The sequence below is a fragment of the Hyperolius riggenbachi genome, chromosome 4 (genome assembly GCF_040937935.1).
Source record: "Hyperolius riggenbachi isolate aHypRig1 chromosome 4, aHypRig1.pri, whole genome shotgun sequence".
NCBI classification, from domain to species: domain Eukaryota; kingdom Metazoa; phylum Chordata; class Amphibia; order Anura; family Hyperoliidae; genus Hyperolius; species Hyperolius riggenbachi.
In genome coordinates, this window is record NC_090649.1 from 196,031,850 (window position 1) to 196,048,614 (window position 16,765).

The 16,765-nt window shown below is 41.5% G+C and overlaps 1 protein-coding gene across 4 annotated transcripts in view; it reads right to left on the reverse strand.

Annotated features, from left to right (window-relative positions):
* CCDC50 (coiled-coil domain containing 50) overlaps positions 1–16,765 on the reverse strand; it is a 162,544-nt gene that overhangs the window by 129,820 nt on the left and 15,959 nt on the right. For all 4 annotated transcript variants that reach the window (XR_011031406.1, XM_068281188.1, XM_068281189.1 and 1 more), the window contains exons 2-4: positions 4,265–4,327; positions 4,036–4,165; positions 472–562 (exon numbers count right to left, since the gene is read on the reverse strand). Coding sequence is in view for 3 of the 4 variants with exons in the window: in XM_068281188.1 (XP_068137289.1) it covers positions 472–562; positions 4,036–4,165; positions 4,265–4,327 (284 nt within the window). In the remaining variant the exon portion in view is untranslated. The remainder of the gene's footprint in view (positions 1–471; positions 563–4,035; positions 4,166–4,264; positions 4,328–16,765) is intronic.

Consider the following 16,765-nt stretch of genomic DNA (forward strand, 5'->3'; position numbering starts at 1 on the left):
AAAGGGTGTTTGAAGAGGGGCAGCTCAGTCAATACGCTACCTTTCCTACCCAGCAAGACTGTATGCCTGAATAAGGTTCATTTTTGATGTGGAACTAAGTCCAATCAAACACGTTCGGTTCTAGTTTTCCAGAACTGAGTCTGAAAGGTTTAGGAGGAACTTAGTGGGTTCCCAGACATGAGCATAGACAAAGCTTTAGAGGCCGTATAAGGAAGCATGTTTATACCACAATCATTCACCTGAAAGCCTGCACCAATGACTATTGCCTGAGTAGTTCTAGCACACAGTAATGATCATACGCCTCTAGAATAAGTGAGTAATGGCATTCACACACGTTTCCTCGAAGTCTAGCTGAACCTTCTTGCTCACCCAAGCATTATATCCTTCCTCTCTGGCATCACCCTGCTGAGTGTGACTTGACTCCAGTCTAGACCAATGAAACAAAAAAACAAAGGAGAGAAATGCATTTACCTCATCTTTTTCCTCCTGCCTCCGTCTGCGTTCTGCTTCAATCACCAGTTTATCTTGGATTTCCTGAGCTATTTCACTATCTAAAAGTTCACTAGGGAAAATAAAAACAAAGCAGGTTTAAAGCTGAAGGAACTGACATTGCACAAACACTTCTACTGTAGCATTTATGAAGAACAGAGCAGTTACTCAGACTCGCTCACATTTTAATGGGAACCTGAACGGAGAAAAATTATTTAACCAGTTCAGCCTTCAGTCATTTTCACTTTATGCATCCGAGCAATGTTTACCTCCCATTCATTAGCCTATTACTTTATCACTACTTATCACAATGAACTGATCTATATCTTGTTTTTTCCGCCACCAATTAGGCTTTCTTTGGGGGGTACATTTTGCTAAGAGCTACCTTACTGTAAATGCATTTTAACAGTAAGAATAAGAAAAAAAAATTATTGTATTGTATTTGCCCATATGTCACGGTTATTTCACCGTTTAAATTATGTCCCTATCACAATGTATCGCGACAATATTTTATTTGGAAATAAAAGAGCATTTTTTCCGTTTTGCATCCATCACTATTTACAAGCTTATAAAAAAAAAAAAGAGAGAAATATTTCATCTTTACATAGATATTTAAAAAGTTTAGATCCTTAGGTAAATATTTATGTTTTTTTTTTTTATAGTAATTTTTTTTTTTATTAAACATTTTATGTGGGCATTTTTGGGAGGGTGGGATATAAATAGTGTTTTATTTGGGGAAATATTTGTGTATTGTAATGTTTTTTTACTTTTACTTGTAGTTTTACATTTTTGGCCACAAGATGGCAATCTTGAGTTTGTTTACATGACCTCCAATGTAAGCTTAGAGGGACAGAGCTTCAGAAAAAGCGTAGCTTCCGAGAGAAGCTGTTGCTTTTTCAGCGGGGTAGAGGAATCAGTGATCGGGCACCATAGCCCGATACATTAATTCCTGGGCTACTGAATCCGCGGCCGGGAGTGCACGTGCACGATCGGCCGCAGGAGCGCGCGGATGCGCACGTGGCCTCCTGGACGTAGGTACTACGTCCTGGAGGCATAAATGGTTAAAATAAACACACGTGGTAACTTGAAATGAACATTACATAGTTATCTTGCCATCAGTTCTTCTCAGAAGCTCACCATTTTCTTTTGACAATGATCCCTTCCAGTTCTGACAACATTTTGTCAGAATTGAAATAGATCAGTTGCTGTCAGTTATAGCTGAGAGGACAACTGATGTGCCATGTATCCCTATGGCTCAAGTGGGTGATATTACAGTTTAACAGTGTGCTGACCAGAGAGCGGTTATGGGATAATGCCCATTTTCAAAATGGAGGATGGCAAAATCCCTTGATCACAGTGGACAAACAGGACGCAGGAGAGGAGAAAAGGATTGAGGAGTAGACTACACGGGAGGCAAGTATGACTTGTGTATGTTTAGTTTGACTTTTAATTTTCAGTTCAGGTTTTCTTTAAGTGTTCATGCAACAATCCAGCAATGCATCTGGCTGTACTAGGACTTCACTCCCATGATGTATAGTATAAATTGCTACTTGGTACTTCATTGTCATACCAGCTACAGTATGTGCTTATTCCAGTTTGAAAAAAAGTGCATTTAAAATGTTCTCATTGTTTTGGTAGAGTTAATTCTCTTCTCTCATTGTAAATCATCTCATCTAACCCTTATCACTAAGGGTCGGTTCACACTCGTAAAAAAAAAAAAAAATGTATCTGTGGCACACAAAACAGAGGCAAAAACGGATTGCCTACTGCCTGCTCCTCCCCTCAACATTATCTCTTATCCAATAGAAACACACATGAAGAAAGGACATACGTTTAAACAGACTGGAAACTTCTGCTACAAAAAGACAAAATTTTGAGAAAGTAATCAGTTTTGCATCAGTTTTTAGAAAGACTGATCTGTTTGAAATGGATCCGATCTGCAAATGGACAAGTGTGGACCAAGCTTAAAGCAGAATTAGCATCAGGAATGTGGGCCAAGGATATGTTACTTCTTGAAATACATTGTGAGAATGACAGGGTCCTAAAAGAAGCAACAATTGGTAATGAAAGTGTTTTGCATTGACCAAAACTTCATTTTAAGCAGTTTCAACCACTTTTTTAATATTGGAACACTAACATATCCCATGAAAAATATCTACCGAATTTCTCATATTCTCAACCTGATCTTTACTTAGCTTATGAAGCCATGGAGCACAGTAGTCACTACCTTTACTTTTCTGAAGTGTTAGGCTCTCTCAAGGGGGGGGATTCGCAGGATGTGACGTATTCTAAAGGGGGGTTATCAGTGTTAGGCACAACCCGGGGCGGGTCCACAGTAAGAGGCACCACCTGGGGGGAAATCAGTTAGTGATGGGCATCAAGAGGCAGGGTTCTGTGTGAGAGTAGGGTTAGATTATAGTAAAAAATTAAAAAGATTATAGGTACGCAATAACACTGTGTTCTGAATTATGTAGCAGATAAAATACTGCACAACCACTATTTTATCCACTACAGAGTACAGATACCAAACTTTACAGCTGATAAAATAGCAGCGTAGTTCCCGCTATAATCGTGCATAAATTTAAAAGAACACTATCGATACCCAAGTGTTCTAAAATGACAATGTACAAATAATGTCTAAGTAGCTGTGTAAACATTTTGCTACTTTTCATGTTAAATATCAGAGGCTAAAGCTGGAATTTATTGAGGGTAGGTTTTAGCTATATTGGGACAAATCAATTGCAGAAGGGGTGTCTGCTTCAATGCACAGCCAGAGTTGCATATCAGACTACAGAAAGCAAATATCAAACATATCAAACTCTGAAAGCAAAAACAGTATGAAAAAGCTGTGACAATTAGTTACATTTCCTCTGCTCTCTTCTGACACGTCAGTCAGAAACAGAGCTCCCAACAGCTGCAGCTCCTGTGTCCTGTCTCTCTCTGTCACACAAAGAGCTACACAGAGTTAACTGATCAAGTGTGAGGGGAATTTCTTCTCTCCTCATGGCTCAGTCAGCCGTCAGTTTTGGCGTCAGTAAACTTGGAATGTATTTTGCTAACAGTAAACAAAGAAGTTGCTGCTAAAATGTATACACCAGTACTTAGTAGCACTTCCCAAACAATTCCTGTGTCAATTGAAAAAAAATATGTGAATCAATAGTATTCCTTTAATTGTGGCTATTTTACAAGTATGCCTACCAGTTTCCTGATTGATTGCATGTATTGTTGAAAACATTTGAGGGCTCTGCTCCGCTTAAACACCGAGTTCCATGGCTCTTCCATGGTTAATATACTTTCAATTACTGTATTTTAATGTTTAATCCTGAGTTCATGGTATGTATATAGAGTGAGGTATACAGTAGTACTGTATTAGCTAGGTATATTTTAAACATCAAGCCTCAAGCAACCAGAAAGCATGCTTATCTGGCATCAGCAGATCCCAGTCTGTGCTGGATAATCTAGACTCTACGGTAATTCTAACTCGCTATAAGAAGAGTACCCACAGAGTGTACACTTTGATAGATCAGGATCCCAAGAAGTACTTACCGTTCATTCTGACGATGCTTAACGTGGGCTTGTGATATCTGGTCCTCTTCCTCCTGAAGTTGTTTAGCTACTTTGAGGTCATGTTTGGCCAGGCGGTTCCTCTGGACATTTGTGGCCAAGTGATGCTCAACTACAAGAAAAACCAAGCCTGTAGACACAATTTCACCATAAAATATTCTAACTGCCCACTACCTTGTTTTCCCCCAAAAATATTTAGCTTACTACTTACTTTCTTGCTCCTGCAATGTATGAGCAAGACTGTGATCTTCCAGCACAGTAAAATCACGGCAGACTGTAAAAGCAAATAAAGTATATGTAAACTCCTTGAGTAACAGCCCATGAATAAAATGCAAACAAATGAAAGTGTATACATGCATGCTACTTAGAACCTATAAAACACCTAATAAAAGACATTATAATAACTGCAAACACTAAAGCAGTAAAGGTTGTTTTTGCTAAAAGGTTTATATTATCTAACCAAAAGCTTACTCTGGGCACTAAAACATTTCTTATTAAACCCATCAATGTTCTTACAGTGTACTTTAGACCAAACAAATCACTATTGAATTGTATCTATGATGGGACTCATCTGTACACAGTTTGCTGGCGATTATTAAGCGAAAGCTAGCCAGCACACCTGATATTGCTAAAGTCGTATGTCTTCCTCCCTGACATTTGATTAACTAGATTTATGATTCAGGGAAAAAAAAACCCTCCTGGTTAAATGATTAGCAGCTGTCTTGAGAAATGTGATGAAATTCACATGGTAGGTGACATGCAGCTGACAGGGTAATAAACGACATCCATAAGACATCAGATCACGCTCATCCACTAGCCATCATCAAGTATACGGTAATATGCACGCAAGCATGCTACGTCTGAGTGATATAACTCAAGCACGCAGGACAGTTTGCTTTCGCAAAGTGAGTGTCTGGATAACCAGAATGTACCGATTAAATATTTTTCATTCAAATTAAAAAAAAAAAAAAACACATTCCTGCATCTCACTAAAACAAGAATTCATACATTTCACTTACACAAAATATGACTAGTTGCTATGGGCAGTCTGCACAAATTTAGTGTTTAAGCATGTGTGTTTAATGAGATGTAGGGAAAGGTGTATTTTTCAATGGAAAACAGGAAGGAAACCTTGAAATTCTTACCTATGCAGATCTCATGCAAGGAAGACACAATGCGTTTTTGCGGTCTATTTGCCGTTCGATCGTGTTTCGATTAGTTTTTACACATGGTGTATTCCCAGCAGAACATAATATACAGTGGAACCTTAGTTTGAGAGCATAGTTCGATCCGGAAACATACTTGTAATCCAAAGCACTCTTCTATCAAATCAAATTTCCCCATAAGGACTAATGGAAACCCAGTTGATTCGTTCCACAATTGAAATAAAAGTTATAGTAAAAAAGTAAAAGATAAAAATGTAAACAAGACTCACTATAACTAAAAGAATCGTTGCTATCTGTTGGCTTGCCCCAACCTTTTTTTCTGTGGATTTAACAAGGCATTCATCCAAGGACAGTTACTTTTGAGGATTTCATGGAAATGTGACCTTGCAGTCTCTACACTGAGATTAAGTACAATTCTACAGCGCCAAAGGGAGAAGAACTATTGTCTCAGTTGCGATGACGTGACGCATGTATACTTTTTTTTTTTGCTTGCATATGAAGACGTTGCTTGTATATCAAGTCAAAATTTCATGGAAAGTTTTGCTTGTATTGCAAAGCGCTCTTAAACCAAGAAACTCTCAATCCAAAGTTTTAAATGTATGTTAAAGTATACACGACCTCCATTGCATCATATGCTGTATGGCTAAAAGTATGCAGGCACCAGCCTGTCCAACATCTTGGCACTTATGCTATAAACACAGAATGACCCACTTTTCTATTTTCAATTCAAATAACAACTCAAAATGTACTAACATAATTAGCTTACAATTAAAAAACACTTCTTGCTGATTTTTTTCTGATCAAGTCTGTTACAAACCAATAATTTACAAAGTAAATAAAGGTGTTTTTTGGTATTTCCTGTTCACCTTCCTAACATAAGTGAACATATCCTAGGTTAAATCAATAGGGTCCGTTCCCATTGCTCCATTAGAAGGGATCCGTTTGGTACATTCCGACGAATGGACTGCAAGTTTGGGTCTGCGGCGATTTTTCCAGATTGGGGCACCGGAACGGAGGGTCACGGAGAAAAAACTGATGTCTATTAAAATCTGATAAGTTTCATAAATCAGCTTTAACTTGGATCCGTTTTTGAGCCATCCGGTGTGAACTGGGCCCTACAGCCCACCCTGCCTGAATACTGAGAGAGAGGACAGTAGTGCTAATTCACGTAGAATGAAGGAAAGAACCCATCAACTACAACATTATGGAAAGGAGCATGAACACATTAAAAGCATAAGAAAAGATGGCTTCATCTGCTCAAACACTGAAAACCTGTAAGTTCTTGATGACTACACAAACACCACACTGTAAGTTCCCCAAAAGTCATATTTTCCACACAAACATTGTATGTTTTCTTTGATGCGCGCTGGGCTGGAATTATTTGTGTTTTTGCTTTGTGTGAGACAGAGCAGCTGTAGCCCATCTGTTTAGCTGAGGGAGTATGGTTGAATTTTGACATATGTAAAGCATGAGGAGAGATTACCAGTCTAAGCCAGTCCCTTTTGCTTCTAATTTGCAAACTTGTTCTCTGTACTATTTATGTACTGTTCAGATTAACCCTTTCATGACATAATGCTGTCTTTTAGCTTCACTATAAACGTCAAGCCAGGAATCCCTCGACTTCTTACATTGCTTATTTCAGTGAAATTCAGGTTCTTATCTGGTCTGCATCATAGCACTATAATGAGAAGACTCCAAGCTTGCTCGCTTACACTGTACAGCCCACACATGATGGTAAAGCAAATTCTGTTCATTTTTCTTCTACAGGAGGTGAAAACAACAGACCTTAGGACATTGGAATTGCTACAGATGCCTGTAAGGCTGATCAATAACATGGATGACCATTAGCAGGTTTAGAAACTCAATCAGCTTGAACACCAACAACGTATTTCTTAAATCACAATGAACAATTCAATTTAGACCATGGATATCAAACCCAATCACATAAAGGGCCAAAATCTAAAAAAACACAGTCTAAGGGCTTATAATGAATAGGATCGCGGATGCAATCACCCAAAAATGCATGCAACCATGAGCTGCAATTCAGGGGTGAATCACAGCGCATGTATGGAAACATCATATAGTGAAGTCTATGCACTGTGATGTCCCTGCGATTGCCTTTCCATAAGCGCACATATGGAAACGAGCTCTAAGTCACGGGACAAATTGTTTAAAGGCCCCTTTACACTGAGTACATTGCGCTGCAATCATATCGCTGCACAGCCACTATATAATGCCGCAATTTGCATTTCCGCAAACCCCTGGCAATCGCAATGATTCTATCAGGCACCTCCATGTGCTGAAATTTACTGTGCTTGCCGGTAATTGGGTGCCTCCATGTGATCAAATGTAACTTCTTTGCCACATTATAAAAGGTGCGATTTACCGCAAGTTAAAAAAAAAGACGTTTCGGTGGCCACAGGCGACCAATAGCGGCCGCCATTTGCCCAAAATTTCCGTTGTTTGCCGCTGATCATGGCGTTAATAACAGGCGCCTATGGCAGACTTTGTTTTTCCATAAGGGCTCCTGTGCCGTTTACCTGATTTTAGACAAAGACAAGACAAATAACATTTATATTGCGCTTTTCTCCTGGCGAACTCAAAGCGCCAGAGCTGCAGCCACTAGGACGTGCTCTATAGGCAGTAGCAGTGTTAGGGAGACTTGCCTAAGGTCTCCTACTGAATAGGTGCTGGCTTACTGAACAGGCAGAGCTGAGATTCGAACCCTGGTCTCCTGTCAGAGGCAGGGCCCTTAACCATTACACCATCCAGCCACTGCTGGATGGTGTAATGCCTTTTAATGGTTTTAATGGAGAGGAAGCTCTCTGCAGCCTCCACCCCCCCCCCCCCCCCCCAACAAGGGCTACAAAGTAGATACAGAGATCAGACCTCTGAGTAGCATCTGAATATTCCAGAAAGAGGTCAGTTTTGCATTTTGACTTCCGTTGGGGGACAAATCACTGTATGTATAGCTATCCTTTCCATCTGGCCATAAACTGGTAGATGCTTCAGTGAAGCAGTGAGGTGTGACATCTGTGCTGCCTTCTCCTGTAAAGCTGGAGTGCTGAGACCTACCACTTCGTTCCCACGATCCAGCCAGTGTGTAAATGGAACGCACATGTTATGAACTATGAACACATTTCTGCCTGCTCACTTGGAGACATTCTGGTACATTTGTACTGCAGCATCACTTCAGCCCAGCAAGGAGACACCAGATGTTGCTAGGGGAAGCTGATAAATATAGAAATTAAATGAAGACCATCTGAAATAAACAAACAAACAATGAAGAAAAAAAAGAATCTAATTTTGGCTTTGCCAGGCTTTGGTTCCATTAGGTCTCCAACTAACACAGTTTATATTAGATCATACTGTGATGCATCATGTTAGGAGAAAAAAAAATGCCAAGTTCTCACATTAGAATAGAACTTCGTTGGCAATTACATCATGTCTAAAGCCAAGAAAAAAATATTAAATGCTTTTTAATAAGCACTCGCTGCTTTACTTTATCTACATTCACCTTTGGCCTTAATCTATGTGCATTTTTTTAGGACTTTTTTGAAGTTTATTTATGGGTTAAAATAAACAACAGTACTTTTCACGTCAGATTTATAAAATTGCAATCTGTTTAAAGTGTACAAGAGGCGTCAAAGTTAAAAAGTACATATTTTACATTTGAAGAGGGAAGCCTCAGGTCCCATAGGCTTCCCAAGCGGTCCTCTGGTCTGCCAAGCATAGACCTCCAGAAGATTACCAAGAAGGGCTTGTTGGTAATCACATCAGACCCATGTTCATCTTCAGACACGAGCACAGCTATATTGCACCTGTAAGAGTACAACCACACCTGTGCAGCAAGCCGGTTCCACTCGTACTCGAGCGGCACAGCGCTACTGCGTGGATGAAGCATGGCTGCGCTCACACCAGAAGAAGAAGAGCACAGTCCCAATGTTAAGGTGGGTCCTGGCAAGGGATCTCTGGATGATCCAACCACTGCTGGCAAATCTCGTTTAGCTGGCTAGTGCAGCCAAAAAAAGTGAGCGTCAGAGAGCGGTTATTGTTCCAAATGGCTGGACCAGTCATTTCCCTACCTCCACCCACGGCGCTGCACTGCCGACAGTCTTCTGGGTCCCAGTAACATGATATGACACGTGATCAGGATCCAGTGGCAGGAAAAATTTTGGCCCTGCAGACAAATCTATGTGTATGGTGCAATCATGCAAGCCTACAGAGTTAAAGCAAAACTGAAGTAAAAACAAACAAAAACAAACACAGATACTTATCTATAGAGAGGGAAAGCTCTGGGTCTTATAAAGCAGAGTTCCCCAACACTGTCTTCAAGGCCTACCAACAGTACATGTTTTGCAGGAAACCACACACAATCACAGGTGAGGTAATTAGTATTGCAGCAGAGCCGATTAACTACCTCTGTGGATACAAAACATGCACTGCTGGTGGGCCTTGAGGACCGGCCTGGGGAACATAGAGCCTTCCCGTTCCTCTCAAGTTCCCCTCGTTCTATAATCATTATCCCCATACTGCTCTGTGAGGCTTCAAAAAGCTTCAGGAGTCTTAAATGCTCCCGAAGAGACAAGCCTCTTGTATGGTGTATGCCTCCGCGGAGCTGCTAGCCTCCCATGGTGGCAGATTTGAACTGGGGCAACAGTGCTGGAACAAGGGGACCACGAGAGGAAAGGGAAGGCTCTAAATGACCTAGAGTCTTCCCTCTCCATAGGTGAGTATCTGTTTTTGTATCTTAATTTTACTTCAGATTTGTTTTAAGCCAGGTTCACACATTTAATTTTGATTGGGCAAGGATTGGCCAATTTTACAACCACGTGTGTTAATGCAAACACACACCAGAAGTGTGAAAGATCCTTCCCTGTGTCAAGTATGACCGAGGTTTGCTTTAAACCACAACACGAGTAAGGTTGTACTGGAAGCATGACAGGTTTTCTGTAATGCCTTTGGGTTGACACTATTACTAATTAAAAATAAACTTGCAGACAAAATATCTTTTCGCAAAATATGTTTTAGTAAGTGTAGTTCTCAGAAAGTGAGGGAAAAAAAAAAAACACTGGAGTGTTTCACTTGAATATGAACAATTTAGTTGATTCATGTTTATTTATGGATAACAGTTCAATAAAAACTGCACCTCATGTAATCTATTTATAAAAGCACGGTTTCATGGTGCACACATGGTTGTCACATTAGTCACCAAGATTTCACTTCGGGACCAATGATAAACAAAATACACATGGAAGTTGAAAACCTTCCACCAGAACAAACAGTATGTTTCAATAGGGGAGGCCAGAGCAGATTTCTCATATGTAAGGTGAAAATGAATGCTAAGTACTGAGAGAAGGCAACTATTGTAAGTCTGAGCTCAGATTTTGTATGGAAGGCTAGGTTCACAGTGGCCATTTGCATAATGCACGCATTATAATGTGTGTGAACTGCTATTGAGACTGGCCATAGACTAATACAAAGCCTGCATGCAGCAAGTTCAAATAACACTATCCATTACGACTCAGTACTATGAACAGGCACAGAGAATTGTATGGGCAGTGAGTTGACATGCAGAATTCTGCAATGCAACGCAGCACCGTAAACTAGCCCCTTTCAATAATGCACATTGCCTGGCTGTCCTGCTGATCCTCTGCCTCCAATACTTTTAGTTACAGGGCTTGAACAAGCATGCAGATCAGAGGTTTGACTGGATTTGCTGCATGCTTGTTTCAGGTGGGTGAAACAGACATTGTTGATGCATGAAAGTTTAGCAGGATGCCAGGCAACTGGTACTTTTTACAAGCATATAAGTATGGCAGCCTTCATATGCCTCTGGCTTAAGGTATCCTCTAACCCAGTGATGGCTAACCTTGGCACTCCAGCTGTGACAAAACTACAAATCCCATCATGCCTCTGCCTCCCCGAGTTATGCTTAGAGCTGTCAGAATATTGCAATGCCTCATGGGAATTATAGTTCCACCACAGCTGGAGTGCCAAGTTTAGCCATCACTGCTCTAACTCTTCCAATCTAATTTAGAGATCACCCACATCGCCCTCAGAGCATCTCCATCTGCTGTGCAGGGGCGGTGTGTCACGTGGGCAATTTATTGGCACTCAGCAGGTCCTGTCCATCAGTGGGTTATGTGTGTTACGGTTTCAGGGCCCACTCACGCGTCCCAGCTCCACCCCACGATGCACATGTGCCATTGTGATATGCAATTACACGGCATGGCAGTGTGCAGGAGGAGTTTAAAGTGCCAGACTATGTCCAAAAGGGGGTCCCGATGCCCTTAGGGCTCTTTCACATCTAGAACGTGTGCAGCAACCGTTCTCCTGCACGCGTTGTATGCCGTGACGTGTTGTTGGGATGTAGCGGTACGACGCTATCTTATTGGATTCAACCCAACGGAAAAACGCCGTCTCCAGACGATTAAAAGCTCCCGGGTGCGTCGAACCGCAACGCATCGAAACGCAGCATCGGGTGTGAAAGGTAAAATGAAAGTCTATGGACTTTCATTTTACCTCGGTTAACGAAAAGTTTTGACTTTGCGTTAAACCCCAGAGAACGGGCTCTGGTGTGAAAGAGCCCTTACAGACTAGTTCCACCTGCGGAGAAAGCAGCAGCAGCCATCAAACTCCTTGCCAGACTTCGTGCAACATCAGGAGCTGGGGCAAATGAAAAAAAGTGTTTAAAGAGGAACTCCAGTGAAAATAATGTAATAAAAAAAAAGTGCTTCATTTTTACAATAATTATGTATACATGATTAAGTCAGTGTTTGCCCATTGTAAAAATCTTTCCTCTCCCAGATTCACATTCTGACATGTATTACATGGTGACATTTTTACTGTGGGCAGGTTATGTAGCTGCTCCTAGCTGTTCTGGCCTTGCAGACAGCTGTAAACAGCCATTTCCTGTCTGTGAACATTGTTACATTGTGGCAGTTTGCCCAGAGTACCGCGGTACCAGAGCCTCTAGTGGGAGGGGTTTCAGCACAAAATCAGTCATACAGCGCCCCCTGATGGTCTGTTTGTGAAATGCAATAGATTTGTCATGTAAAAGGGAGTATCAGCTACTGATTGGGATAAAGTTAAATTCTTGGTCGGAGTTTCTCTTTAAGTAGAACTGTACTCAAAACTGAACTAGACAATCGCTGATCAATTTTACCACCTCTGTAGTGTAAGAGTTTACCTACACAACATGTTCATGGTATTCAAAATCTGTTGACCCTCATAGTACATGGAGGAGGTGGTAAAATTGGTCAATCATTGGCAATCAAAATTGGAGGTGTGTACCAAGCTTAAATAGATCACAGATAGATTATGGTGCTTAGCCAATTAAGGGAAAAAAATATATGTGGGGGGGGGGGGTGCACCACTACGGAAATTATATACATTTTGAAATCTCAAATGATCACTACAGTATGTGGGAGATAGGATCAAGAAAATATGCACAGGAACTGGTTTCAGACCAATGTGACAAAAACAAAAAATAAACACAACCTGTACCAAATCAAGTTGCAGTTCCCCTTTCACAAGGAGTGATGAGACTGATTTTCATGTAACTACAGCTGGGTTAACAATGAAAGGAAGCATCTGACTAGTTTCTATGGGCAACCTGTTTCCTTCCTACTAGCTGTACAAGCTCCAGCCCTGCAGCTTGTGTACTTGTGGTAATTCTGTACTGCAATGATGTACATAGCGTTTATCTTTTTAAAACAAATAAAGCTGTGACAGCCATATGCTACCACAGATTTTTAATATCCCTCTGTAAATAATAGTTAGCAGGCTATATACAGCACAGTAAGTACTTCACTCAGCATATGAATTATACTCCATGCAAGAAAAGTGATCAGCTGTAAAAATAAATATTTTTGCTTATTAAAGCAAATGTTACTTTGTTCTCCACAAGATAACCTTATACTGTATGCACAAAACAAAAGGTTTTTTTTTAGCTAGGTTGTAGTTATGTCACAATACTTTGCTTCTCTGTAAAGGGAATTCAAGATGAGCAACTATGGTACCACAAGGAATTCAAGATGAGCAATTATGGTACCACAAGGGAAAAAAAAAAAAAAAAAAAAAACCCACACACAACTCTTCTATGGAATGCTTAAAGAGACTCTAACATTAAAAAGATCCCCTGGGGGGTACTCACCTCGGGTGGAGGAAGCCTCCGGATCCTAATGAGGCTTCCCACGCCGTCCTCTGTCCCACGGGGGTCTCTCCGCAGCCCTCCGAACAGCCGGCGACTGTGCCGACTGTCATTTCAATATTTACCTTTGCTGGCTCCAGCGGGGGCGCTGTGGCGGCTTTCCATTCCGAACTACACGGAAATACCCGATCTCATTCGGGTCCGCTCTACTGCGCAGGCGCAGGAAACTTGCGCCTGCGCAGTAGAGCGGACCCGACGGCGATCGGGTATTTCCGTGTAGTTCGGAGCCGACAGCCGTCAGAGCGCCTGCGCAGGAGCCAGGAAGGTAAATAATGACGTCACCGCTGCCCGGACTCCACGGAGGGCTGCAGCGAGACCCCTGACGGATGGAGGACGGCGTGGGAAGCCTCATTAGGATCCGGAGGCTTCCCCCACCCGAGGTGAGTACCCCCCAGGGGATCTTTTTATGTTACAGTTCCTCTTTAAAGGGAATCTGAAGTGAAAATAAACTTGATACACTGTAAAGCTGGCCATACACTGGCCCGATTTGCCGCAGTTTCGACAGCAGATTAGATCACTGGGTTCGAATCTGCTGCCAATCGTTCGCGCTACACGCCGAATTTCGATCCATTTCGTCCGATCCCGTCGATCGCTCCGTGCAGAAAAGTACCGTCGATCACCCGTGGGTAGGGAGCGTGTCGCTAGCGGCGTTCGATTGCCCGACGACCGTCGCAATAGAGCCGCATACATTACCTGCTACGTCGGCGCGACTACCCCCGGTCACCGCTGCTCCGTGTCCGCGCTTGTCTCCGGCATGCTTCAGTTCCTCCTGCCCGGCAGGAAGTTTAAACAGTAGAGGGCGCTCTACTGTTTAAACTTCCTGCTAGGCAGGAAGAAGCAAAGCATGCCGGACCTGGAGACCGGAGCGCAGACAGAGCAGCGGTGACAGGGAGGACTCGCGCCGGCGGAGCAGGTAATGTATGCGGGGGGGGGGGGGGGGGGGGGGGGGGGGGGGAGCGGCGGCAGCAGCACCACCACCACCACAACAGACTGAACGGTTTCAGGCTGAAATCGGTTCACAATCTGTTTGTAGTAAAGGTAGGCATACGATCCCTCTCTGATCAGATTCGATCAGAGAGGGATCTATCTGTTGGTCGAGTCTGATGGTAAATCGACCAGTGTATAGCTACCTTAATGATTTGTATGTGTAGTACTGATAAGTAATAAAACATTAGCAGAGAGATAAGATTGTGTCCGGTTCAGAAAGAGTTAAACTCCAGTAATCTATGCAAAAGAGCTTATCTGAGCTCCACATTTCAAAGTTGCAGAGCGCTCTGTCTTCTGAAGCTTATTTTAAGTTTGTTACTGTATTTTGTTTTTTATGCAGAGTAAAGTTCAAAAGTTCACTAGCCTGCTCTGTGAAATAATTTAGAATGCTGAGTGTAGAGTCTAAACTGCAAATATTAGAGAATAACGCAATGTCATATTTTTTTTGCTTGTGTCATTTTAATATTCCGGTCTGACAAGCTAGGCAATAAAATACAACAAAACAAGTTCTATGGAGAAAATGCTTTCTTTTTTTCTTGTCACAATCCATCAACAAATCCTTCTTTCCAAACAAAGATTTTTTTTCACAACAGTAGAAAAAACTAAAATATCTGAAATCACTTAAATTGCCCATTTTATTTCATGCAATAGAAATAAATGTGGACCACAATATCTCTGCACTGTTTCCCATAGTACAAATTTTATTGTAATAAAGCTTTTAAAACATATATTCAAGACAGGACATGATAAGCTGTAAAGTGGCTAAAGTCCGCTGTTTCACACTAATGCTTTTGTCCATACCGCAAAACATAAAACAAGCATTTCCAAAAATCAGCTGAGCTCCAGCCGATCACTGAAACCTATGCAAATACAGGGACCTGATGGGGTTTGCTAAAAGTGCGTACACACGTGATAGATGTCACCAGATTCCTTTGGACGATAATCTCTAGGCTGGGCCGCAATTTGTTTACTCCTGAATCGCAACTGCTGGTCTGCATGATTCTCGCCACAACGGAGATCTGTTCTCGACGGCTGCACGCCGTGATGGAGGCAAGTGGAAAAATGCAGCTTGTGCAATCGCAGCGCGACTGTAATAACGTCTACGAGTGGAAGAGGGCCCTTAGTGCCATTTGAGTGCTGTCTCTTTGGATGTGGAATTAGAAAAATAAAAGCAACTTTAAAAGGTAGAACATTACAATCTATAGCAGACATTCCTTCTGTTCCAATTTAAATAATCACCATAGCAAAAATCGTAAAGTTTAAAATACATGTAAACACATACAAACATTCTTTATTTTCAAAAGTACTGAGTGACTGGCGGTTGCTTAGTCCAACTGCCAAGTGTAGCATGCAGTGAGCAGGGAGGCTGGCCAGCATGTTTGTATAAATCCTTTTCAGGGAGTGACTTTATAACCGGGATGTCAAACCGGTCCTTCGAGGGCAGAGGTCCTCACACGTTTTTTGGCACAGCTCAAATGAATGGATGGGTCTGAATCAGGAAAAATGTGGTCCATCAGGTAGAACATACCTGTATTTCTCCATTTCTCAGTCCATCCTAAACACTGGCATGGATCTGGCCCTCCAGGCTTGGAGTTCGACACCTGTGCTTTATAAAGAACAAAGGTCTTGCTAAGATTCCCCAATAAAGTAATAGACTAGTCCAAAACCTGTTGCTGTGTCAGATTTCTACTTCCTACTGTAAGCGACAGCAACATAGGAGAAAAGGTAATTTATAGCTCATTTTACATCTTAGTGTATGTGTACAAATGTATTTTAAATCTTACAATTTTTCACGCTAGTGGTCCTTTAATTAATGGGACAAGTTGCTATAGCTTACTGCTTTAATTGCTGTATGCATAGGCTTCAATTCACCAAGACCTGTTTGTTAAAAAAAATGTATTTCCTTTGGAGTACAGTATTCAATAAGATTTTTACACATGTAATAGTTTGGTAAATTATCAAACTACTTTATGACAATTCACAAAGGGTTTTCCTCATGCAGTATTTTTTAGAAGTCATGCATTATTTAATTTTGTATTATATGGATTATTGCAGTGCATGGAAAATGGTACCCATATGTGGTACAAATAGCATTTCTACTACAACAAATGCATTCTGAATTAAAAAAAAAGACTGAGCAGGACCAAAGGGGGAAAAAAAATAAAAAAAATAATCCATAATGAACTTACCTGGGGCTTCCTCCAGCCCCTCGTAGTTGGCGACGTCCCTCTGTATCCTCCAGGCACCCTCCGTTCTTCCCCTCTTCTTCCAGCTCCGTTAGAGAAAGAAAAAAAAGAGAGAGAGAGAAAGAGAAAAAGAAAGAAAGAGAATATGCAAGTCATGT